The sequence below is a fragment of the Antedon bifida genome, chromosome 2, assembly GCF_963402885.1.
Source record: "Antedon bifida chromosome 2, ecAntBifi1.1, whole genome shotgun sequence".
NCBI lineage: Eukaryota > Metazoa > Echinodermata > Crinoidea > Comatulida > Antedonidae > Antedon > Antedon bifida.
In genome coordinates this window covers 6,516,525-6,539,685 of record NC_136227.1, presented here as the reverse complement: position 1 = coordinate 6,539,685, position 23,161 = coordinate 6,516,525, and the positions used below count along the sequence as shown (strand labels likewise).

The following is a 23,161-nucleotide window of genomic DNA, read 5'->3' as shown; positions in this document are numbered from 1 at the left end:
AAGATAATAGTGAGCTTTCGCATCGGGATGGTAGACGATAGTACACATACAGTAATGTATACAAAATATTAATCTGCGCATGCATATAAGCCCAGTATACTCTGTTCGTTCTTATCGGGACTTTCCTTGGTTGATTTAACGTTCTCCGATGCGAAAGCTCCCTAATAAAAACATGCATGGTTGACTTCCAGTGGCACATTTTGTTAACGACACCACAAAGTGATGCTTACCGCGCAGTACTTTAATGAAGACATACATTTTGCGAAAAACATGGGAGAGCTTGCAAAGGTAGACAATTCAGCTAAAGTGTAGTTCAATTGTAATCTTGTTAATGAACTACAAACATTAGTGTCTCTTTGTTAAAAAACAGAAACTCCATTTCATGCGTGTAGTGTCTGTAACCACATGTCACTTTATGGCATCACTGACGACTTTACTGGCATCTGCATGGTTGTTCCGAAAATCATGTTCGTGTAGGATACCATTTTAACATGAACTATCAAACTGTAAATAGTGGACTCCCAAGAGATTGCCGATCTTTATGATTAAGGTAAATAGTTCAATCCTCATCTGCTTGTAAGGTCTCCAAAATGTTCATATTTGTTTGGCAGCCTGTTTCACATCTCCCCGCATTGAGTAATTACCACAGGAATTTTCGGTCTGTTATTTGATCCAACAGGAATGTTCTGAAATTATTTAATTTATATAATTTGATTAATTATTATTATAAATAAATGAAAGCACAAAGAAACTAAGTGAAGTAATTGGCAAAATATATCAGTGAAAAGTATATACGGAGAGAGAGGGGGCTCATCATTATACAGAGGGTGTGCTATTTAATATTTCAGCAACATACAGGTAAGGTCAAATTTTAATATAATAAACATTTGTGACATCCCTATTAGTATTATATTGTATCAATTTTCCTTGAAATCAATAGGCATGTTCTGTAAGTATATATATAACAGGACGATGAATTAAAAACGCTATCGTGCAAGCAGAGTACTATACTTAGCAAAATTCTATTTTGCCAAGTAAATAACGATTGATAATTATACTACAAAAAAATATATTTACCTCAATTTTTCTCATCACTAATAAACCATCGATAACTTTGCCAAATACGACATGTTTACTGTCAAGAAAATCACACTTTGCGCAAGTGATAAAGAACTGACACCCATTGGTACCAGGTCCGGAATTAGCCTAAGTAAATAAAAAGTAAACAAATCATTAACATAAGGTTCCGGGTTCGAATGAGTGGAGTTGTGGCTTGGTGGTTATGATGTTTGGCTACCAATCCAAGGGTCCTGGGTTCAAGTCCTGTCATGTCAGGGTCTTTTTCTAATGACAATTTTAACTCAACTCCCAAATACTTGTAATAAGACTTTGTTTATGTAAAGCATCTTGTGTATATGTTTGCCTTGTGAACGGGATTGCCACCTGGATGATGAATGAATTCGCTTATGGTTATCCTTGGCAATTTGCCTAAATATATAAATTTCTAAATTTAATTTTTTTTTTTAAACTTCAAGTCTGTTGGTTGCCAGGATATCTACAGAGAAGTTTTTTTAACAAAATAGAAAAAATCATCATAACCAGGCTACAGTCTGTTTACCATCAATTCTGCTACTGGCCTCTAGTTTGAAAACGGAATTTCGGGCAAAATTAAGGGGGTTTGTTCGAACCCTCAACCCCTCCCACTGACTATGGGCCTGGAGTGTAGGGGTGGGTTTCAAAAGTTAGGGTACTGGAGATGAAAACAAAATATTTTATAATAATATAATACAAACAGGCACAGAATTCTAAACCACTCAGTGATATAATGAAATTTATTCAATTTATTTGAAATGATAAAGATGAAGAAATCTGTGAGAATGAGAAAAGGCCCCCAACCAAGATTCGAACCTGGATCCTTCTGCTTGATTATGCAGATGTCTTAACCATTAGACCACTGGTATATAAATAAGGTTTCTTGGGGCAGGTGCAGTCTCCATACCCACCACAGTTTATTAATGTAATTGTTTTTTAAAATTTTAATTCTCTTATTCTATTTTATAATATACAAACCATTGACAGAAGACCAGGGGAATCGTGCTTTAATTTAAAATTCTCATCTGCAAAAGAAGTGCCGTATATACTGCTCATTCCTGTACCATCACCCTAGGTAAATAATAAAAAAAATAAAACCACATGAAACAAGTAACTTTAATTATAGTTGTTTTTATGTAGATACATAGACGGGTCCAGTGGGGAAAGAGAAAGCCAGCCCAGGCACCGATTTTTTTTTGTACATAAGTTGGGGACCATTTATGTGAAAGATAGCCGGACTACTTCCTAAATATAACTAAACCTAACCCTCTAAATAATCTCTCTCACTATAAAGTAAAAAGAAGTTGCTCATCGGATTCGAATCCCATACATCGATAGCCTAATCCACTCGACTACACAGACGGCTCGACAGAAAGCGTTTGTATTAGCGAATTGTAGTTAGCTCCACACCTTATGGATATGATTAATGAATATTCATGTTTCAGTAATTACAATACAAATGATAGGACCTTAGGTTAAGTGCAGAACCTAATTTCATAACCATCAACCAGTGGGATGGAGATTCAGAGGGTAATTCCTGGTACAGTATCGGGCTAATGATTGCTTTTTGTAGTTTTTCCTTGTTCTTCCTGTAAAGTATTGAAATAAATCAAATCAAACAAAAACCAACTGTTTAGCTGGATAATGATTAACAAACTAGAAGACATTTTTGCTTAATACAGTATAACTTTTTTTTTTAGGACACCCTATTAAATGGACACATTTCTGTGAAACGAACGAGGGGCAATATATTATGTTTTAACACTACGGTCTCTATCCATGGGACACTCTTATTATGGGGACACTGTTGGGAGGTGTCCCTTAATAGAGGTTCTAATATATACCTTGACAAAGTCACCGCCTTGTATCATGAAATCCTTTATAACTCGATGAAACGTTGCTTTTTTGTAGCCAATAGGAACTCCATCTTTTCTATAAAAAAAAATGTTAAATCTTAATACCACCAGGGTTCTATGTCAAAGGCCTTTTAGTTTTTTTAATAGTGGAACCACTTATTTATCAAGAACATGTGCAATTAGTTTAAAGACCCCTTCCTTACGTTTTTTAGATCTAATTTAAGGTCACAAACTACATTTAATGTAAAAATAAATATTATATGGTCCTATTGAGATAACTTTTTTGTCTTTAAACAGTTAAAAATGTGAAAAATAAGTTGATTCTAGTAATTTTAGCGGCCCGCTATAAATCCCAAAATGCATTGCGCGTGGATTGATATTTTTGTTTTTTTCTGTATTTCATCCACTTTTCGATCGCTCGTGAGGTCAAAACAAATGGAAGACTCCTAACTTTTCAACGAAAATATCGGGTTTTCCCCAATTTGTATCAACGGAGTCTGGCAAAAATAGAAAGACAATTAATGCAGCAACTATACAACGTCAGGCTAGGTATATAACTAGTGTACGATGTTTACCAGCTACTTAGGTAGTGCATTGTTTCATAAATAAAATACTATATAAATCAATACTAATTCAATGGCACAGTATAAATATCAATGATCTTTTGGTTCCAAATTCTATTCCATTTGTGAAAACTCAAAATTGATTGCACTGTACACAAATAAATAAAATTCACACTCCGTCCTTTGTAAATCATCCAATACATAATATTTCAATTACTCCAAATATATTTACTTATGCTCTCCTGTACAAAATTGTCTGAAATTTTCTGCTGTTTTCGGTACGACATCTGCAAATAGCTCCATCTTCATACGGCCTATTTCCTGTGATTGAATTTTGAATAATATATAGAGTGATATGAAATTAACATACAAACATTGATTGAACATAAGGAAATCTTTTAGAATGAGAAAATTATGAATCAAAAGTCCATATTTATTTAGGCCTAGCCTATATTATTTTAAATTATGGACCGCAATATAATATAGCTTTAGTTATTTTTTCTTTTACTTAATTAATATAACTTATTTTCATAACGTTTTTAATTTAAATTCCCAGCTGAGTACTGTATTTTATGTAAATAGACCGCGACCAATCGCGACCGAAAGTATTTGGTTATTACTGTGTGTGTGTCTGTCTTATTGAGCCTCACTACAATAAATACAGTATAGCCTAGGCCTAGCCTATTAATAATATATATAACTTTGTAACTTACTTGCCCACCGATTTCAATATCAACGAATACAACAGGATTGTCTGGATTTGAAGCTTGTACTTTCTGCATTTTCTTGGACGAAGTTTTAATGACAAATTCGTTATTCAGTTAGCTAGCTAGCTAGGCCTCCGATCCTTTATATTTAGCGCTTTGAATATTGATTTTTTAATTTACACACATGGAAAGCTGCGCTAAGAAACAATCGACGAATCCAAAACGTAATAACCTCTGAACTATGACCGTGGAGAAGGGCAACTGAAAATATTTACATCCATGATGTTTTGATCGAGTGTTGAATTAGAAAAAAAACCTAAATTTACTGCCGGTTTGTAGAATATTTGAGTATTTAATAGCGCCGTTTAATGTTATCACTTATCAGCTTTAGTGTTAACTTTCTTTTTCATTATATTTACATGAATATAAATTAATTTATACTAGGGCTAGGCCGGCCTACCTTCTCTTCTTTTTTTATTTTATTACTAATTAGGCTAACCTTCCTTTATTTATATTGATGAATCCTATAATAGCCGTCAGCCTAGCTAGTAGTAGGCCTAGTACCGTGGAGGCCTCCTCCTACCTACTAGGCTAGTACTAGTAGAAGGTCTAGTTACTAGGCCTAGACCCGGCCGGTATATAGTGGAGGTCTAAAGACTAAAAAGGTCACCTACTTACTGGGTAGATAGTGAGTATTAAATATAGCCTACTACTAGGCCTAGCCTAGGCCAACATAATCAGTAATGTTAACAAAAATATGGAAAACTGATTTAGAGTAAAAAAGAGTAAGTAAAAACAGTGTCAAATTAATTCCATCCCAAGTTTGGCTATTGAAATTGATTATCATTTTATTTTCACAGTTTAGAAAATGGGCTCCAGAAAGCCAGGAGATTCTGGCAACATAGTCGCAGCATTTGAGGGAGACCTTAATGCTATTGTCAAAGAGGTAGTGTATCAACGTCATTGTGATCACAATTTTCATGTTCGTTTACGTAACTGTGTTGATGTTGTCAGTTATATAAATCATGCATAATATTCATTACATTTGATTTGTTTCCACAGTATTTGGCATATTGTGGATTTCAAAAAACAGAATTAATTTTTGAAAAAGAGGTCAAAGAAAAGAGTCGACCGATTAGAGATTCTCCCGCTCGGACATGGAATAAGAAAAAGAAAGATTTACAGGTAAAGGGTGTGTCAACGCTTGTAGAGAGGGAAGGTGGGGGTGTAGGTTTTACAATACAAGGTCTTTCCAGAAATAAGTTAAAATCAGTTAAAATACTGTTAAACTTTTTATTTGTCACAACAAAACATCACTTATCCCAGAAGGTGCTTTTTAGTTTCGGAACAAACATTAACATAGTAATAAAAAATGTATAAAACGTACAAATAAACATCACATTTAAATATAATGTTAGCATAGTACTTGATAACATTTTATATCATAAAACCCTACTGGATAATACCGAGCCTAGCGGGCGAAGATTAGTATGACCCTATTAATCTACATTTTGCAGTACGATTTATGGCAAGGATCTGAAGAATTTAATTAAATTATCATTTATCTTTAATTTTTCAGACTGATATTATGAACCTCTTCAATATGGGAGCACGACAAGAATTCTTCCGATTTTGGGATGAGAATATTCCAGAAGGAATACGCAGAGGAGACGCTACATGCAAGAAGCTTGAGTTTTATTTAAATATTTATTTTGCAATATTTCCCATAAATTATCAGTTGTCAACGGGAAAGAAGGTTAATATTTTAAAAAGTTTTTCGACATATCAAAAGTACAGTTAATTGTTGAATTTGAAACCTGGAGTTTAACCCCACCTTATGTTGTTCTATAGGTGGAAATTAAATGGGTAGTTCCGGGTTTAAAATTCTCATTGTTTACTATTAAATATAAACCTTTGCAACAACATTGATAATAACCCACTCAGCTTTTGTCCACAGTAAAGCAGAGTGATAGTGGTGCTACAGAACTTTTTTTAATGTTAAAGCTCTGTCTACACTATCCAACTACTTTGACAAATAAAGTATGATGTGCCCAAATATGGTAGTGAAATACCCAAATACGGTAGTGATATGACATCATGTCCATATATGGGAACATCACAATTTCACATAGAGTTTGTTAGTGTAAACAGCGCTTTAGTTAGGAAATTCACCCCCAGGGCAATATAACGTTTTCAATCTTTCTGAGCACGAAAGAATAACAGTTGGTTTCACCTAAGTTGTTAACCCAGGTTAAACAAGAAATAAATTTTAAAAAAAACAATCATTTCTGAGATTGGCTTTTTTGACTAATCATAGGCCATGTAATATTATGGTTTGAATTTTCTTGTTTTTTCTAGAGCTCAATTAAAGTGGAAGATGCGATGAACGATTTTAAATCGTTTATTGAGACACGAGGAGCTGTGTTAAGCCAAACAACTGAATTCCTACCCTTTTATGCATTGCCATTCGTGCCAGACCCCATCAAGCACCCGGCCTACAAAGAGCTGTTTTTAGACCAGTGGGTTCCAGACCTAAGACTGAGGGTGGAGAAATTTCTAGCGCTAACACTACCAGCTAGGCCACAACCTAGGCTCTTTGAAATCTATGTATCCTTTGATCTACCTATTTAAGTTTTAATGTACTTACTGACAATAGACTTACTGCAGCCACGATCAACATACTTAACATTTTTAAGTCGCTTCCTTATTTACTCTGTATAGGTGTTTAAATGTACTGTATAGACGGTTTTCAAGCCTTTAGTGCATTTTTTTAGAATGGTGCATTAGAGTATGGTGTAGGTGGGCACAATATTTTTTATTGTATACTTTCTTAACATTTTTTCTCAGCAAGATGTACCAAATGGTAAGACAATTGTTATTATGATTTACTAAATTAAAAAACATTTATGGAATATATGAAGGTTTTAAATAAAATTGTACATATCAGTGGTTGTATTCACAAATTTCACTTAAGTGTCTCTTAAACACTAAGCAGTTCACTTAAGTCAATAAATATTTAAAGATTTCATTTTAGTGGTTTTTATTTTTTAAGGAAGTATTATCTTTAAAACATAAACCTTAAGTAGGCACTTTGTTTAAGCATATAGGAATTGGCGCCCCAAACAATTTATTATGATTTTATACCCTTGAATTCAGATGTCTGTTCGTCATTTCCCTCTATTGATATTCATTTAATGATCCTCTAAGTCTAAATACCGTAATTAAGAAGTCTTATTTTACCTTTTTCCAACAGAAATGTCTACTCAACTTCAACAACTCCAGCAGAATGTCATAGATGCCGAAAAGAAAGCCACAGGATATGTGAAGCGTTATAACTACCTACAGGTGCGCCCTCTATTGACTTCTTGCAAGATTCCTTCTTTTTTGTTTTCTGTTCGTCCGATTTGTAATTATGCCGATGCGATTAGCCTGTTTTTAAAAACTTAACCTATGCTAACAATATAGTTGTGGACAGACAGGCATCGTGGCAGCACTCAACATTAATGGATCCTTAGGGGAGTAGAAAGTTTGGGTATGTGTCGTCCACACCTGTGCGCAATTCAGCCTGGTAGGCTGCAAGTCGCAGGTTATTCCCCCATTTACATTTAATATATGTTGTTTAAATTGTGTTTTTAGAGTGATTACCATAATTTGATTGGTATAACAGCAGAGCTAGTTGATTCGCTTGAGAACTGCATTAATGGTAAAATGGTGAGTAAGTCAGACCCATCAAAAGTTATATAAATTAACTGTTTGGTAGTACAGAATGATCATATTTCCACCTCTACATGTATTTTCAACTGCAGCTACTGAAGTATCTACATTGCTGCAATAATATATGATTTTATTTTAATCAGTGCTGTATCTCCAAATAGTACAATATTTCCCCAGTATCATAGGAATATACAGTAATACAGCATCTCATGTGTATTACATATCATGTAATAGTTAGATTAATAACAAATATATAATTTTTTTTTATTTAAAGGTTACACCAGAATATTTACAAACAGTATGCTCAAGGTTGTTTACAACCCAACTTAGGGAATCAATGGATACCACACGGCCTGGCACGGTACATATCAAAATTTGCTTGAAAATATCACTGAAATTCTATTCTTTACTTATTTCCTTAACTTTTCCTATGTTTTCTTTACACATACCACTTCCCCTTCCTCACACAAACCACCTTTTCCACACACTTTATCTCCCAAAACACTTTTCCACACAATTCTCCCTCCCCACAACAATTCTCCTACCCACACACAATTCCTCCTCTCCACATACTCCAACTTTCCCACACACTCCTAAAAACACTTCTCCTTTCCCCACATACTTCCACTTTCGCACACACTTCATTGCCCCACACAATCCCCTCTCCACACACAATTCCTCCTCCCCACACACAATTCCCCCTCTCCACACACCTTCCCTACTTTCCACACACCTTCCCTTTCCCACCACTCCACTCTCCAATTATACTATACAAAATCAATTCCAAATACCTGCAATCAATTTTTTTAAATTGCAATTTTTCAGGCTGCACAATACGTTAGAAGCTCAGTTGCCCATTTCAGGTAAAACAAACTTCTTACCACAATATTTTATTACACAATTATTTCTTTTAATTAATCTAATTTTACAATAATTTATTTTTTGCACGATTCATTTTTAAATATGTATTTTCGTCTTTTTTAAACATTTCACGTTAATCCAATCAGAATCCCTACAATAGAAGAAAGGTAAAAGCCCTTTCATACAGCTATTTTTATGTGTTTATATTTTAGTAAAATATTAATTTGTAAATGTATTCTGCTTATGACTCTCTTGTCTGTTCTACTATCTTCATAATTGCATTTTAGACATACTATAATGCACTGTTTTCAAAAACATTGTTCCCTAAAGGTTTTAAACTGCGCAATCAATTGAAAAAACAGTTTACACACATATACATATTCTGGTTTAGTTTCTGTGTATTCTTTATTTAATCAACTTTAAATTCTAGAAATTGCGCCTTTTTTACTCCGACTTTCTTTAGGTCCAATTTTTTCTTTTTCCAAGATCTATTCTGTACAGTAACTGATACACAGGGATTTTTATGATTAATGATAAATGGCAAAAAGATACATACTGTACCAAAACAATTATTTTACAAAAATTATTTACAGTACAGTTTCGGGACCCAAGAAAGTGTCCCCCTAATAGGGTGGTCCCCTGAATAGGGGTTGGCCCCCTGAATGGGGGTTGGCCATAGTTTTAAACTTATATATTGTTCATTTCATTGGAAAGGGTTCGCTTAATAGAGGTGTCCCAAAAAGGGGTAGTAATGTACAAACATAGTCTGGTGGTAGTATAGTATATAATAGTAACTATACATAGTGGTGCTATGGCTTGGTGGTTAACACACTTGCCTTGCAATCTCATAGGCAATTCTGAATTAGTGCCAGAGCAGTAACTCACAGCTGTTTCTGCTCCACCCTCTAAACCTCAAATGACACTTTTAGATTAAAAGCATGATATGATTAAATTTGCTTATCCATTCTTTTATTGCTGAGTTATGTGATGAAATAAAAATAAAAACTTAGCAAGGGCGTGGTCGTAATTACTGTACTTGTTTGTTCTATGTGCTTAATTATCTTCGTTGTTTGTTTTGTATTTCTCTTTATTTTTAAAGGAAAAAAAAAATATTTTAGCTTAATGGTTCATCGGCTTGCAATCTGAGGTACCTGGGTTTAATAAAGTAAATTTTTTTTTTCAAGCCCTGCATGACTTTATAATTTGCTGTCCTAGATAAAGTATGGGTCTTTTCTATAATAGATGAAATGTATAGTAAATATTTATCTATATTGGTGACAAAAATATCTCGGTAGCAAAAAATTAATATATAATTACAATTTACAAAGATAAAATATATTAGTTAATTTTCTGTTTGTTCTCTATCGCAGTTTGCAAATTAAGCTCTGATAACCAGATTTATGCTAAATAATTTTTCTGAAAGTTTTTTTTTTTAATTTGACAATTGTAGTTCAGAGAATGTTGAGGAGCTGCCCTCGCTAGATTATGCTAAGATTAAGAGTGCTATGGTATGTGCAGAACCTAGAGAACAAGCCAAGCTGTTACAAGCATTACGATGGGTAAAACTGATTGATATTAAGTGTTTTCTACAGATATTGTCAAATACTGTGGTGCTCTCAAACACACTAATAAAATAGTGCCCTCAGCACTATTAAAGAATAGTGCCCTCAAGGTCAAATATAGCATAATTTGTCCAGTATCATAGGGAAATTTTGTATTAATACATGTGATGCCTGTATTATGTTAAGCTTATAGACTATGATACAGGTGTGACATGTGATAAATATGTGATACTGTATTACACAATTTTCCTGATACTGAAAACATTTTACATACAGTACAAAGAATCATTTTTAGGCTAAAGTCTAGGAAAAACTTATAACATGTTATATTTGTCAAACATTTTAACTGCGAATTTCAGAGATTAACACAATCAGAAGAAGGTGAACAGCGCACTCGTGTGGTGAAAGATTTAGTAAACAATGACATTTTAGGCTGCAGAATGGACAGTAAACTTCTTGTAAGAAATTTATTTTTTTTGATAATAAATTTGTTTTAGCTCATATAAAACAATAGTTTAAAATATTTCTAATTTTTCTGTTATTGTATGTTTTGTACTTACAGGAACAATTATTAAACATCTTGACCTCTGATGACCTTATAGCTCAGCAGTACATGTCAAGGTTCATCAATGCTTTAGCATCACTTTCACCAGGTGAGATCAGAAGAAAAGTGATGATATTTATTTTCCTCTGAAAAAATTTTGTTTTAAATTTTGTTGTTGAATATGCCATTATAATGGTGTATATTTATCCACTTTGACTAAAAATGTAATTTAAAAAAAAAATTATTTACTTGAAAAAATTGTAATTTAAAGCAAAAAATAGTCATTGTTTTTGGTTGAATTGAACGGTTTATTTTGTCATTTTATAAGTGAAAACATTTTTTTTTTAGGAAGTGATTAACTTTTATAAAACTACAAAATGACCTATTGAAAATCTGATTTTATTAATCTTCAAATTTTTATGTTGTTGGGGATAATACATCTTTAATAATAATGTCTTCAACATCACATCAGTATGTACTACCATGGAGATATAAAATGGAACTACACTCCGTTTTCAAACAAATATACTAATGTATAAAATATGAAAGCATTATTTTGTAATAAAAAAAATGTTGGTACTGTATTATATTAATATAAAGTTTGTGTTAGTTCTGAAGAGAACTGTTTGGTTTCTCGACGTTTCAATCAATATACCTTGATTTAAAGTTTGCGGTACACATATATTTAGTTCTAGTTTTGTGTAAGTTATTGCAATGTATGTGGTATGTCACTCTCTAAAAACAAACAAAAAATAGCATTAATCTAAATGCCAATTACTTTATGTCTCTATGTAGACCAGTATCAGTTTCTTGGTGTTTCAATCAATATACTTTTGTCATTCTCACAACAGTTCTCTAGATATATGTTCTGTTCCGTAAACTTTATATCAACATATTTATTTCACCATGCAAACCCTTAAACAATATATATTTGGTATTATATTCAAATGGATCCTATCCAACTATTGAGACATATCTATACCTGCATTAAGATTTTACTGTGTTTTGGTTTCCAGGGAGATCCTATCTAGCTATTGAACCACGTATTGTTACTCAGTTGAAAAAAGTAGTTCAAGATGAGAAGCTTGAATTGATAACTAGAGAGAATGCTCTTGGCGCAATGCAGAAACTCAGTTTGAGGTTAGTTTAAATACTACATGTTTTTATGGCTAAACAAGTTGCGGAATATGACACAACATCCAAGGAGGCCATAATTAAGTTTATTTAATGCTAACAAAAAAATGTGTAAGATCCTTCTAGAACCCCCTTCAGTACCTAAGAAGTAATGGATACCTTTAAAAAAAATTAATTGCTGAGAAAAGAAGTTCTGTTTTTGGTTTGTTATTACCTCCGAAGAGGATGGGCCGATCCTGGAGGTACTGCAATACCAGGCCAACCCGTGGCCAGGATGGAGCAAGCTCCTATTCCATGGCCTAGGTTCAAAAATCAGTTTAATATAGAAGCTACTCGATGAGCAGCGTTTCAGATATTAAGCTGAAAAGAACAGATACTACACATGATCTTAGCCAAAAGGCCGAGAAGCGATACCATGTACTGGTATCTTTCAGTATATATATGACCAAATGCTATGTTGATAAAGTAGTGTCATAAAATTGAAATATTCAAAAACCATACAAAAAGTTTAGTTTTTCTATCTAAAAAACTAAAATAAAATATTGTATTTATTTTTTAAATATGTAATAGTCTTTAATAAAATATAACTTAATGAATTATAAGTATAAAATGCTGGAAAACACATATTTAAAGCATATGTAAATTTTGACCTTTATCTGACCTCTGATACTCATTGATTATTGTGCTTGTCGTTCAGTCATGCATGATTGAGTATTCATTGTGCAACAATTAGATTTTCTTGTACAACAATAGAATTCCCAAATACAATATTTACTAGATAAAAATTTATTTATAGTACAAAAAACAAATAAATCATTTATATATTTTTTTTTAAAGACACAAAACTGTAATGTGTTTATTGATTAATAGTTCAAGATTTTATCTTACAATGTATTTTTATTATTGTGTGACCATGGAGGTAAAAAATTATTATTATTTACCTCCATGGTGTGACTGTATTTTCAAATAATTTTTTACTTTCTTCTTTTTTTAATGTATTTTAAAATGTACTTACTGTAGAAAAATATATAAGAATGCATGATAACTTTTAAAAAAATATTTGTAATTTCTTTTTATAGACGTGGACCACAAAATGCTATGATAGAAAACGGCCTTGTTGATTGGCTGGTTTCTGTCCTTGAGGAACATGAGAACCAATCAGATTATATGTTAGAATTCTCAGCTGCGTTAACAATGAACCTATGCTTAAGAACTGCTGGTAAGTTTTGTGTATTTATTCGGATAAATGCTGCTGGTTTTATTATATTTTATCATACTGGTAATGTTTACCTGAAAAAAACTGTAATTCAAAGCAAAATATAGTCAATTTTTCATACAATTAATTTTTTTGCTAAATTTAACTGCATTTACTTTGTCTTTTTATAATTGTAAAATCTTAATCTTTCGGTTTTTTTTTTTCAAAAGTGAATAAATTTTAAAATTAATTAAAATTTATTTTTTATTTATATATCATGTTTTTGGGGGACAAAATACAATAGAAACTTCTATGAGAATAATATATTATTTTTTAAATAATAATAAATTTGTTTTCCTAAATGTTCAATATATATTTTTATGAAATCAAATTTTATATTGTATGGCGATTCTGTATTCAACACTGTTGGATTTTGAATAAATAAAAACTATATACATATCTTCTCATTTATTCCCAATTTATTATATATTTTTATTCTATTAGGTAAGAGGCAATGCATAAAAATGAAAGGGAAAATATTAAAAGTTCTACTGGATATATTTGACCACCAAGAGGTATGCTTTATATATTAATTAGATTGTCCTTTTTTGTATTAAATTCTAATAACTTTTAATTAGTATATCATAATTTCTATGTATATTTTGTATGCAAATGAAAGTAATTTTCCACTGATGAATGAATGTATGGAAAGTCATTGTTTTTCAAATATTTTGTGTTTTTTAATTAATGTACAATATGATAATAAATAATTGATTGGTACTACACTTTTGTATCAGTGGCACGCAAGGTGCATCTAACAATTAAAAGAATATTTTTCTACTAAAAAACTACTTCACAACAATTAGTTACAATATAATTGTTCACGGCACCATGTTCACAGACATATAACACAACACAACAGAAAATGCAGTCACAACTCTCTCAATATATTTTGCTGTGTATATTATATTTCTGATGTATTAATTTTTATATTAGATACAACCGTTTCTTAATGGTACACTGTACAGTCTGTTAGACTTGCCTGAGATCAGAGAAGAGGCAAAAGAAATGGTAAAACTTGTTTTTTTTAAATAATATTTAATGACAAATACCATTTTTACATCAGCAGCACTCAATACCATGAAAGGTATGGCAAAACAATTAAGATTTTTAAACATTACTCCATGATTAAAATACCAATTTATTTCATTTAAAAACAAGGACATTATAAAAGTATAACTATAAAATATATAAAAGCAAATTACTGAAAAGCGATAATGCTGAGGGTATCAGTGGCTTCGATCTCAATGGAGAACAAAATAAAGTAAGCAAAAAGCTAAATCAAAACGATAAAGTAAAACAGCCAGAAAAGTTTACAGAGCTTTCGGCAACACTAGCGCTTCATCATAAAATATACAGGTATAAAAAAAATAACAGCAAGAAATATGAGACATGGAAAACCAAAAGTGAACTAAATCAAGCGATACCCTTGGAAATGCCCCCGTTTGTGTACAATGTTGTTTATTTATTTATTTTGCAGGGATTGGAGGACATGTTAAAATGCTTTATGGAGGAGGAGCCAGATAGTGATCTCAACAGGCAGTTACATTATATCATTAAGAAACTTAATATAGGTTGGTGCTTTGCTAGTCAAACCCAAATGATACAAAAACTCAACAGACTGGCCTCATTCTCAATTAAAATAAATTCTGAATAATCAATGAACTTTTTGATTATGGAGTTGTGGTTATGATGCTTGGCCACCAATCCAAGGGTCCTGGGTTTAAGTCCTGTCATATGTCAGGATTTTTTCTAATGACAAATTACAACTCCACTTCCAAAGACTGTTTATTTAAAGCATTTACATATACCTTTAAGAAGGATGAATTCACATATGGTTAAACAAAAAGAAAAAAGAACAAAAAATTTGTTTTCTCTGAAATGTTGTTTATATTCTTACTTGTATGTATTGTATTTCATTTCTATTTTTTTATATACAAAGTATAGTTACAATTGATGTCATTTATCCTTTTTTCTTCTGTTTTTATTTTTTTTAGATGCTGTTGCCGAGGAATCTGAATCAGATGATGAAGATGAGGATGAAAATGAAGTATAATAACAAAAACTAATTTGTTACTAATTCTCTGTAAACTTCTACTATTTTAAAGAAAATTTCAATTTTTTTTTCAAATTTTCTTTTTTATTTATTTTACAGGAAGATGCTGATCAAGACTCAATGGAAGCTGACCTCGACAAAAAGGAGTTATTGCGCCCTCGCTCGGGAGAGTTGACGGGAGACAAACTGTTATATACTCATTACATGATGGTAAATCAAATTATTTTTCACCTTTCAAAAGTAGTGAATGGGGGAATAATCTGCGACTTGCGGCCTACTGGGCTGAATTGCGCACAGGTGTAGACAACACATACCACAACTTCCTTCTTCTTTTTCTAAGGGTCCCTTCGTGTCGAGTGCTGCCACCAAACGGCGCTCATTCATCTGTCAGAGTTTTCTTGAATTTGGGATTAATACAAACAAAATTTTAAATTAAATTCTATTAATGAATGTTTGGATAGTTATTTTTATTAATATTTTTTTTTTCCTTTTTCCTTGTAGGGAAGCGGTGATGGACCAAATCAATCAAATTATAGGTAAGAAAACAAAATTTATAAATAACATAATAAATAACTAAAAATGAATTTCTACTCAGTGTAAAGAGTTTTTACTTTTCTGCTTGTTCTTGTATTTTTGTGAATGGTTTTTTTTATACTTTTTGTGTGGATATTTTCTGATATATTTATATATATATATATAATATATATTATTATCTTTATGTGCTACTTGGTATCTTGGATTCACAGGCTCTTCTCATAGGGATTTAGTTTCCTTTTGTGTTTCCTGTCACTTACTTTGTAGTTTGTTTGTTTTTGTTTTATGATTGGCAATAAAGAATAAGAATAAGAAAAAAATTATTCATAAAGGCTCTAAAACCAGTTCATTGTATTTCACCGTCTTATAAATAAACAAAAGTTATGCCATACTAATTTTATTTTTTTAGTTATCCTCAACAGTTTAACATGAATGGACAGGTAATTATATTTGTGATTATTCTTTGTATGTCTTTTTTATTTATTTATTTTTTTTAAAATTTATATGTAATTGACCCCCTTTTTTTAAAATAGTTATCAATGTTTTTGTAATAAGATATGTGATATTGTTTAAAGTTTTTATTTTGTTTTAAATATTTGTAATCCATTCTATTAATGGCAGGTTTCCTGCTGAAGAATGTGACAGAAAATAAATAATTATTACCGTATGTTTAATTTTTATGAACCAGTGATTCCAAAATAAAAACTTGAATTTAAAATTGAATATTCTAATATATAAGTAATTTTTCTCTTCATTTACCATCTCATATTTTATTTTCAAGTTTGTAAAATATTTTTAATTTAGTTTTTCAACCTTTACTGTATCTGTAGAATTCCAGACCGCAAACTCGTTCTGGTAGTCGTGGAGGGAGCCGACCCTCATCACAGACTTCTGCTGGTCAGTTAACACAGCCACCACCGCCGCTCAACCTAAGTATGAAAACTTTCTTATAATATTGTAACTAAATTGTTTTTAATGATCATGGCTTGAGCCTAAAAAACAAAATCAACGAAACAAATAGTTGATGTATTTTATAAATTTTATTGAAATATAAATTACATTGTAATACCCCTATTTAGGACACCCCAGAGACAGGGACACTCACCAGTGAATCAAACAATTAGGGAGTAATATATGTGGCCAACCCCTATTCAGTGGACACCCTATTAAGGGACCTCTTTGTTGGGTCCAAGGTGTCCCATTAATAATGGTTCTACTATAGTATTTTTTATTTTTGAAATTATTCCTCTTCTTAAACACTAGTTGTCATTTGACATCGTGCTTCTAACTTGCGTTCGCCACTCTGTACAGTTTTTAGCAGATATGTGTATAGGTCCGAGTTCATTATATTATATTAAATTATTATATTTTCATTTCAGAAAAAGATCCAGAAGCTCAACAAATACTAGCCAATGAACTTGGGGTAAGTTTGTTTGGATAGGTGGCACTACAGCAGGGTCTTTCCATGCTTGCCTTACAATTGAAATTCCTGGATTCAAATCATTTGAATATTGTTTCTAAAAACTTCTAATATATAGATTTAGTACTTCAGTAGAACCTCTATTAAGGAGACACCTTTGGGACCCAACAAGTGTCCCTTGAATTTTCCTCTTGTTCGCTTGTCCCTGAATAGGAGTGTCCCCTGAATAGGAGTGTCCCCTAATAGGTGTGTTCCTCTAATAGGGGTGTTCCCTGAATAGAGGTGTCATAAAGGAGGTGTTCTACTTAGTTTAGTAATTTTTTTAAATGGCATAAAGAATTAATAAAAGTGATTGTAATATATTATTACAGACGGATCGTCCAGTTGTGACTGCCGTTGATAAAACTCCCATGAAACCAACAGCTCCACAAAATGGAAGACAGTAAGTACCTTGTTCAAATCTTAAAGATGTGTCCCCCAAAGCATGAACAATTAAGATTACCAAAACCAGACATTGAATAGGCCATTTTGCAGTTTTAATTAAGTTTAATCACTTCCGTAAGTGTAAAAAAAATGAACAGAAATAATGATTTCACATATAAAAATACAAAATAAATGGTTACACTTTAATCAAAAACCTATTGTCTGACAAAACAATTTGACTTTTTTTTAAATTAGTTTTTTTCATGTAAATATTTTTTTTTATCCAATTTTTTGTCAAAGTGTTGTTATTATTATTATGTGATACTAATATGGCATATTTAAAACAAAAAAAACATATTTTTTAAAGTAGACAATATATCTTTAAACATAACTTTACACTTTATTGGAAGATTCACCCGATTCTATGTACTGTATCTCTACATATACAGTTATTATTAGCAAAGTCTGTAATACAGTGTCACATGTGTTTTATTTGACAGTAATTCTGAATACAACGCAGCTTTTGGTACTAGGCCTAAGATCCCAAGGACACCAGAGGGAGGTCGCCCAGTGAGTAGGGGCATGACCCCTGTTCCAATGCCTAAACTGTCTGACTCTTTACCTCAGACCAGGCCGCCTAGTGGAGGAAACAAAACAAGTAAGTTATTAAAGCTATATCATTTTTGATTCGTCATTTTGCTTTTTAATTAATCAATTACAGGATGGATAAACTATTTTATAAGTTATCATGCTTATAAACTAAGTCTCATTTGAGGCTTAAGGACAATTTACACAGACGAGCGGTAACAGTAACCAGAAAACCGTGTAGCTTGTCCCACGTAGAATCTGTATCTATCCCGAGCAGGAACCGTTTGTCCTCTCCACGTTGTGTGTAAATGGTCATAAGGAATAACATAGATTCTATATTTTTATAACTGTTGCCTCGCTCGTCTGTGGAAAAGATCGATTTTAAATCTATAACCAAGCAGAGAAGTAAGATACGATAACTACTCTAAACAGTTTTTTTTAATAAACAAAAATATAAGAATATTGGAGCTATAGGTTGGTGGTTAACATGCTTGCCTTCTTATCCCAAGATCTGTGTTCAATCCTGACCTAGTCTCCACTCTTTCTTCTCCACTTCCTAAGCCTAAAATGAGACTTATCCATTCTGTAATTAGTTCCTTTCTTGGGATTTGTGCAAAAAAATTTTTTGTTTAATAGATTTTTATACGTATCTTAGTTTATTATATACATTCTTTTTAATAATTAATAAAATTACTGTTTTTAATTTATCCACAGATAAAAGGAAGTAAATCTGTTATTACTGGAACTAGCCGTTTGGATAAAATTGAGGAACAAATTTTAAAAATTTACATTACAGTATTTTTAGTATAATTATTTAGTAATATTAATTTAATTCAAAATGTTTTTAAAGTGAAATTAATTTATATATTGAAAAAGACAAAACAAAATTAAATGTACAGTAGATAATAAAAATATATAATTTTATCGGTTTACATTAAAATGGTATTGAAATAAATGAATGTGAATATATTTAAAAGACAACATAATCATAGCTATAGTAGAACCCCTCATTTCCATTCAGGGTACACTCCAATTAAGGGGACACTTCTGTGAAGCTAGCGAGGGGAAATATATGTTTTAACAATACAGACAACCTCTATTCAAGGAACACCCATATTATGGGACATTTCTGTTAGTCCCTCTATCTATATTCCTTGTTACTAATTTTAAAGAATGCCTAATTTTTGTTACAAGCAAAATACTATGTTGTTAAACCTATGATGATGAATTGTTGTGAATTAGTGGTGATAATCTTAGCTTGCTAAATAATTGCACAGGTAGGCCTACAAGCATAAAAACAAAATGTAATTGCAAAAGTTGTATTTATTTTGTGACCTCCAAATCATAGGACATCATATTTTGTCCTTTTAAACCCATATAAAAGTCACTGACCTTTGACCTTAATCTTGTTAATTCATGGCCCCTAAAGTTATTTATTAAAATTATCTAAGTTATTAATTAATTTAGTAACATCTAAAAAGATATATTGAAATATATCTAAATAGATAATATAAATTAAAACAGTATTATTTGTAATGAGTTAGATAGATGTGTGTGAAATTTAAATAGAATGTGAATTTGATTTACTTAGTATTATTAACAAAATGAGACAGAGACCACTTTACACAGACGAGCGGTAACTTAAGCGGAAAAAAACTGCGTAGCTTGTCCCACGTGGTAGAATCTGTATCTATCCTCAGTGCTTTATGTTAAACAGTTATAAGGAATAACATAGATTCTATATTTTTATTTCCGTTACCACTCCTGTGTAAATTGGCCTTAATGTATTAAATGACAGAACGCATTATTCGACTCTGCGCATGTGTATTATGCTATAGTAACCATTTATGTCAAAAAATAAAAGTGTCGATAATTGGCAATTTTTCGAAAATTTCCCTGTACTATAGTACTGGGATTTTTTCAAAAAATTGTCAATTTTCGACCTTTTTATTTTTCTATAAAACTGGTTACTATAGCACAATTAGCATGCGCAGAACGCATTATTCGACTTTGCGCATGTTTATTATGCTATAGTAACCATTTATGTCAAAAGTGGTTGCTATAGCACAATTAACATGCGCAGAACGCATTATTTGACTCTGCGCATGTTTATTATGCTATAGTAACCATTTATGTCAAAAGTGGTTGCTATAGCACAATTAACATGCGCAGAACGCATTATTCGACTCTGCGCATGTGTATTATGCTATAGTAACCATTTATGTCAAAAAATAAAAGGGTCGATAATCGGCCATTTTTCGAAAATTTCCCTTTAGTATAGTACAGAGATTTTTTACAAAAAATGGCCAATTTTCGACCTTTTTATTTTTCGATAAAAATGGTTACTGTAGCACAATTGACATGCGCAGAACGCATTATTCGACTCTACGTATGTTTATTATGCTATAGTAACCATTTATTTAAAAAAATAAAAGGGTCGATAATTGGCCATGTTTCGAAAATTTCCCTTTAGTATAGTACAGGGATTTTTTTTTAAAATTGCCAATTTTCGACCTTTTTATTTTTCGATAAAACTGGTTACTATAGCACAATTGACATGCGCAGAACGCATTATTCGACTCTGCGCATGTTTATTGTTCTATACTAAACCATTTATATCAAAAAATAAAATTGTCGCGGTCATTTTTCGAAAATGTCCTTGTACTATAATAGTACAGGGATTTTTTCAAAAAATGGCAAATTTTCGACCTTTTTATTTTTTTGGTAAAACTGGTTACTATAGCACAATTGACATGCGCAGAAAGCATTATTCGACTCTACGCATGTTTATTATGCTATAGTAACCATTTATTTCAAAAAATAAAAGGGTCGATAATTGGCCATTTTTCGAAAATTTTCCTTTGCTATAGTACAGGGATTTTTTTCAAAAAATGGTCAATTTTCGACCTTTTTATTTTTCGATAAAACTGGTTACTATAGCACAATTGACATACGCAGAACGTATTATTCGACTCTGCGCATGTTTATTATGCTATAGTAACCATTTATGTCAAAAGTGGTTACTATATCACAATTAACATGCGCAGAACGCATTATTCGACTCTGCGCATGTTTATTATGCTATAGTAACCATTTATGTCAAAAATTAAAAGGGTCGAAATTCGGTCATTTTTCAAAAATGTCCTTGTACTATAGTACAGGGATTTTTTCAAAAAATGGCCATTTTTCGACCTTTTTATTTTTCGATAAAACTGGTTACTATAGCACAATTGACATGCGCAGAACGCATTATTCGACTCTGCGCATGTTTATTATGCTATAGTAACCATTTATGTCAAAAGTGTTTACTATAACACAATTAACATGCACAGAACGCATTATTCGACTCTGCGCATGTGTATTATGCTATAGTAACCATTTATGTCAAAAAATAAAGGGTCGAAATTCGGCCATTTTTCGAAAATTTCTTTGTACTATAGTACAGGGATTTTTTTCAAAAAATTGCCAATTTTCGACATTTTTATTTTTCGATAAAACTGGTTACTATAGCACAATTGACATACGCAGAACGTATTATTCGACTCTGCGCATGTTTATTATGCTATAGTAACCATTTATGTCAAAAGTGGTTACTATAGCACAATTAACATGCGCAGAACGCATTATTCGACTCTGCGCATGTTTATTATGCTATAGTAACCATTTATCTCAAAAATTAAAAGGGTCGAAATTCGGTCATTTTTCCGAAAATTTCCTTGTACTATAGTACAGGGATTTTTTCAAAAAATTGCCATTTTTCGACCTTTTTATTTTTCAATAAAACTGGTTTCTATAGCACAATTGACATGCGCAGAACGCATTATTCGACTCTACGCATGTTTATTATGCTATAGTAACCATTTATTTCAAAAAATAAAAGTGTCGATAATTGGCCATTTTTCGAAAATTTCTCTTTACTATAGTACAGGGATTTATTTAAAAAATGGCCAATTTTCGACCTTTTTATTTTCGATAAAACTGGTTACTATAGCACAATTGACATGCGCATAACGCATTATTTGACTCTGCGCATGTTTATTATGCTATAGTAACCATTTATGTCAAAAGTGTTTACTATAGCACAATTAACATGCGCAGAACGCATTATTCGACTCTGCGCATGTGTATTATGCTATAGCAACCATTTATGTCAAAAAATAAAAGGGTCGAAATTCGGCCATTTTTCGAAAATTTCCTTGTACTATAGTACAGGGATTATTTCAAAAAAATGGCAAATTTTCGACCTTTTTATTTTTCGATAAAACTGGTTACTATAGCACAATTGACATGCGCAGAACGCATTATTCGACTCTGCGCATGTTTATTATGCTATAGTAACCATTTATGTCAAAAGTGTTTACTATAGCACAATTAACATGCGCAGAACGCATTATTCGACTCTGCGCATGTTTATTATGCTATAGTAACCATTTATCTCAACAATTAAAAGGGTCGAAATTCGGTCATTTTTCCGAAAATTTTCTTGTACTATAGTACAGGGATTTTTTTCAAAAAATGACCATTTTTCGACCTTTTTATTTTTCAATAAAACTGGTTTATATAGCACAATTGAAATGCAGAGAACGCATTATTCGACGCTGCGCATGTGTATTATGCTAAAGTAACCATTTATGTCAACAAATAAAAGGGTCGAAATTCGGCCATTTTCGAAAATTTCCTTGTACTAATAGTACAGGGATTTTTTTCAAAAAATGGCCAATTTTCGACCTTTTTATTTTTCGATAAAACTGGTTACTATAGCACAATTGACATACGCAGAACGCATTATTCGACTCTGCGCATGTTTATTATGCTATAGTAACCATTTATGTCAAAAGTGTTTACTATAGCA

General features: G+C 31.8%; 2 protein-coding genes and 1 non-coding gene across 3 annotated transcripts in view; 1 reads left to right on the top strand and 2 right to left on the bottom strand.

Annotated features, from left to right (window-relative positions):
• Positions 1-615: 615 nt before the first annotated feature.
• LOC144836012 (peptidyl-prolyl cis-trans isomerase H-like) overlaps positions 616-23,161 on the bottom strand; it is a 176,684-nt gene continuing 154,138 nt past the window's right edge. The window contains exons 2-7 of the mRNA XM_078691180.1: positions 4,225-4,336; positions 3,744-3,832; positions 2,937-3,024; positions 2,071-2,163; positions 1,078-1,206; positions 616-686 (exon numbers count right to left, since the gene is read on the bottom strand). Coding sequence (XP_078547306.1) covers positions 618-686; positions 1,078-1,206; positions 2,071-2,163; positions 2,937-3,024; positions 3,744-3,832; positions 4,225-4,293 — 537 coding nt within the window. The 5' untranslated portion in view covers positions 4,294-4,336 and the 3' untranslated portion in view covers positions 616-617. The remainder of the gene's footprint in view (positions 687-1,077; positions 1,207-2,070; positions 2,164-2,936; positions 3,025-3,743; positions 3,833-4,224; positions 4,337-23,161) is intronic.
• On the top strand, positions 4,461-19,959 carry LOC144835973 (lisH domain-containing protein ARMC9-like). Its single transcript, XM_078691122.1, has 27 exons — positions 4,461-4,549; positions 5,079-5,164; positions 5,281-5,403; positions 5,798-5,974; positions 6,577-6,825; positions 7,066-7,081; positions 7,472-7,563; positions 7,855-7,929; positions 8,207-8,293; positions 8,758-8,795; positions 10,244-10,352; positions 10,715-10,813; positions 10,918-11,008; positions 11,916-12,039; positions 13,113-13,252; positions 13,733-13,803; positions 14,225-14,299; positions 14,769-14,862; positions 15,286-15,338; positions 15,444-15,554; positions 15,846-15,880; positions 16,288-16,318; positions 16,709-16,811; positions 17,258-17,301; positions 17,670-17,740; positions 18,222-18,379; positions 19,024-19,959. The coding sequence occupies exons 2-27, from the start codon at positions 5,087-5,089 to the stop codon at positions 19,035-19,037; spliced, it is 2,358 nt and encodes a 785-aa protein (XP_078547248.1). The 5' UTR covers positions 4,461-4,549; positions 5,079-5,086; the 3' UTR covers positions 19,038-19,959.
• Positions 12,254-12,445, bottom strand: LOC144836537 (U2 spliceosomal RNA). The gene has a single exon (XR_013611361.1). It is a non-coding gene; the product is annotated as a U2 spliceosomal RNA (small nuclear RNA).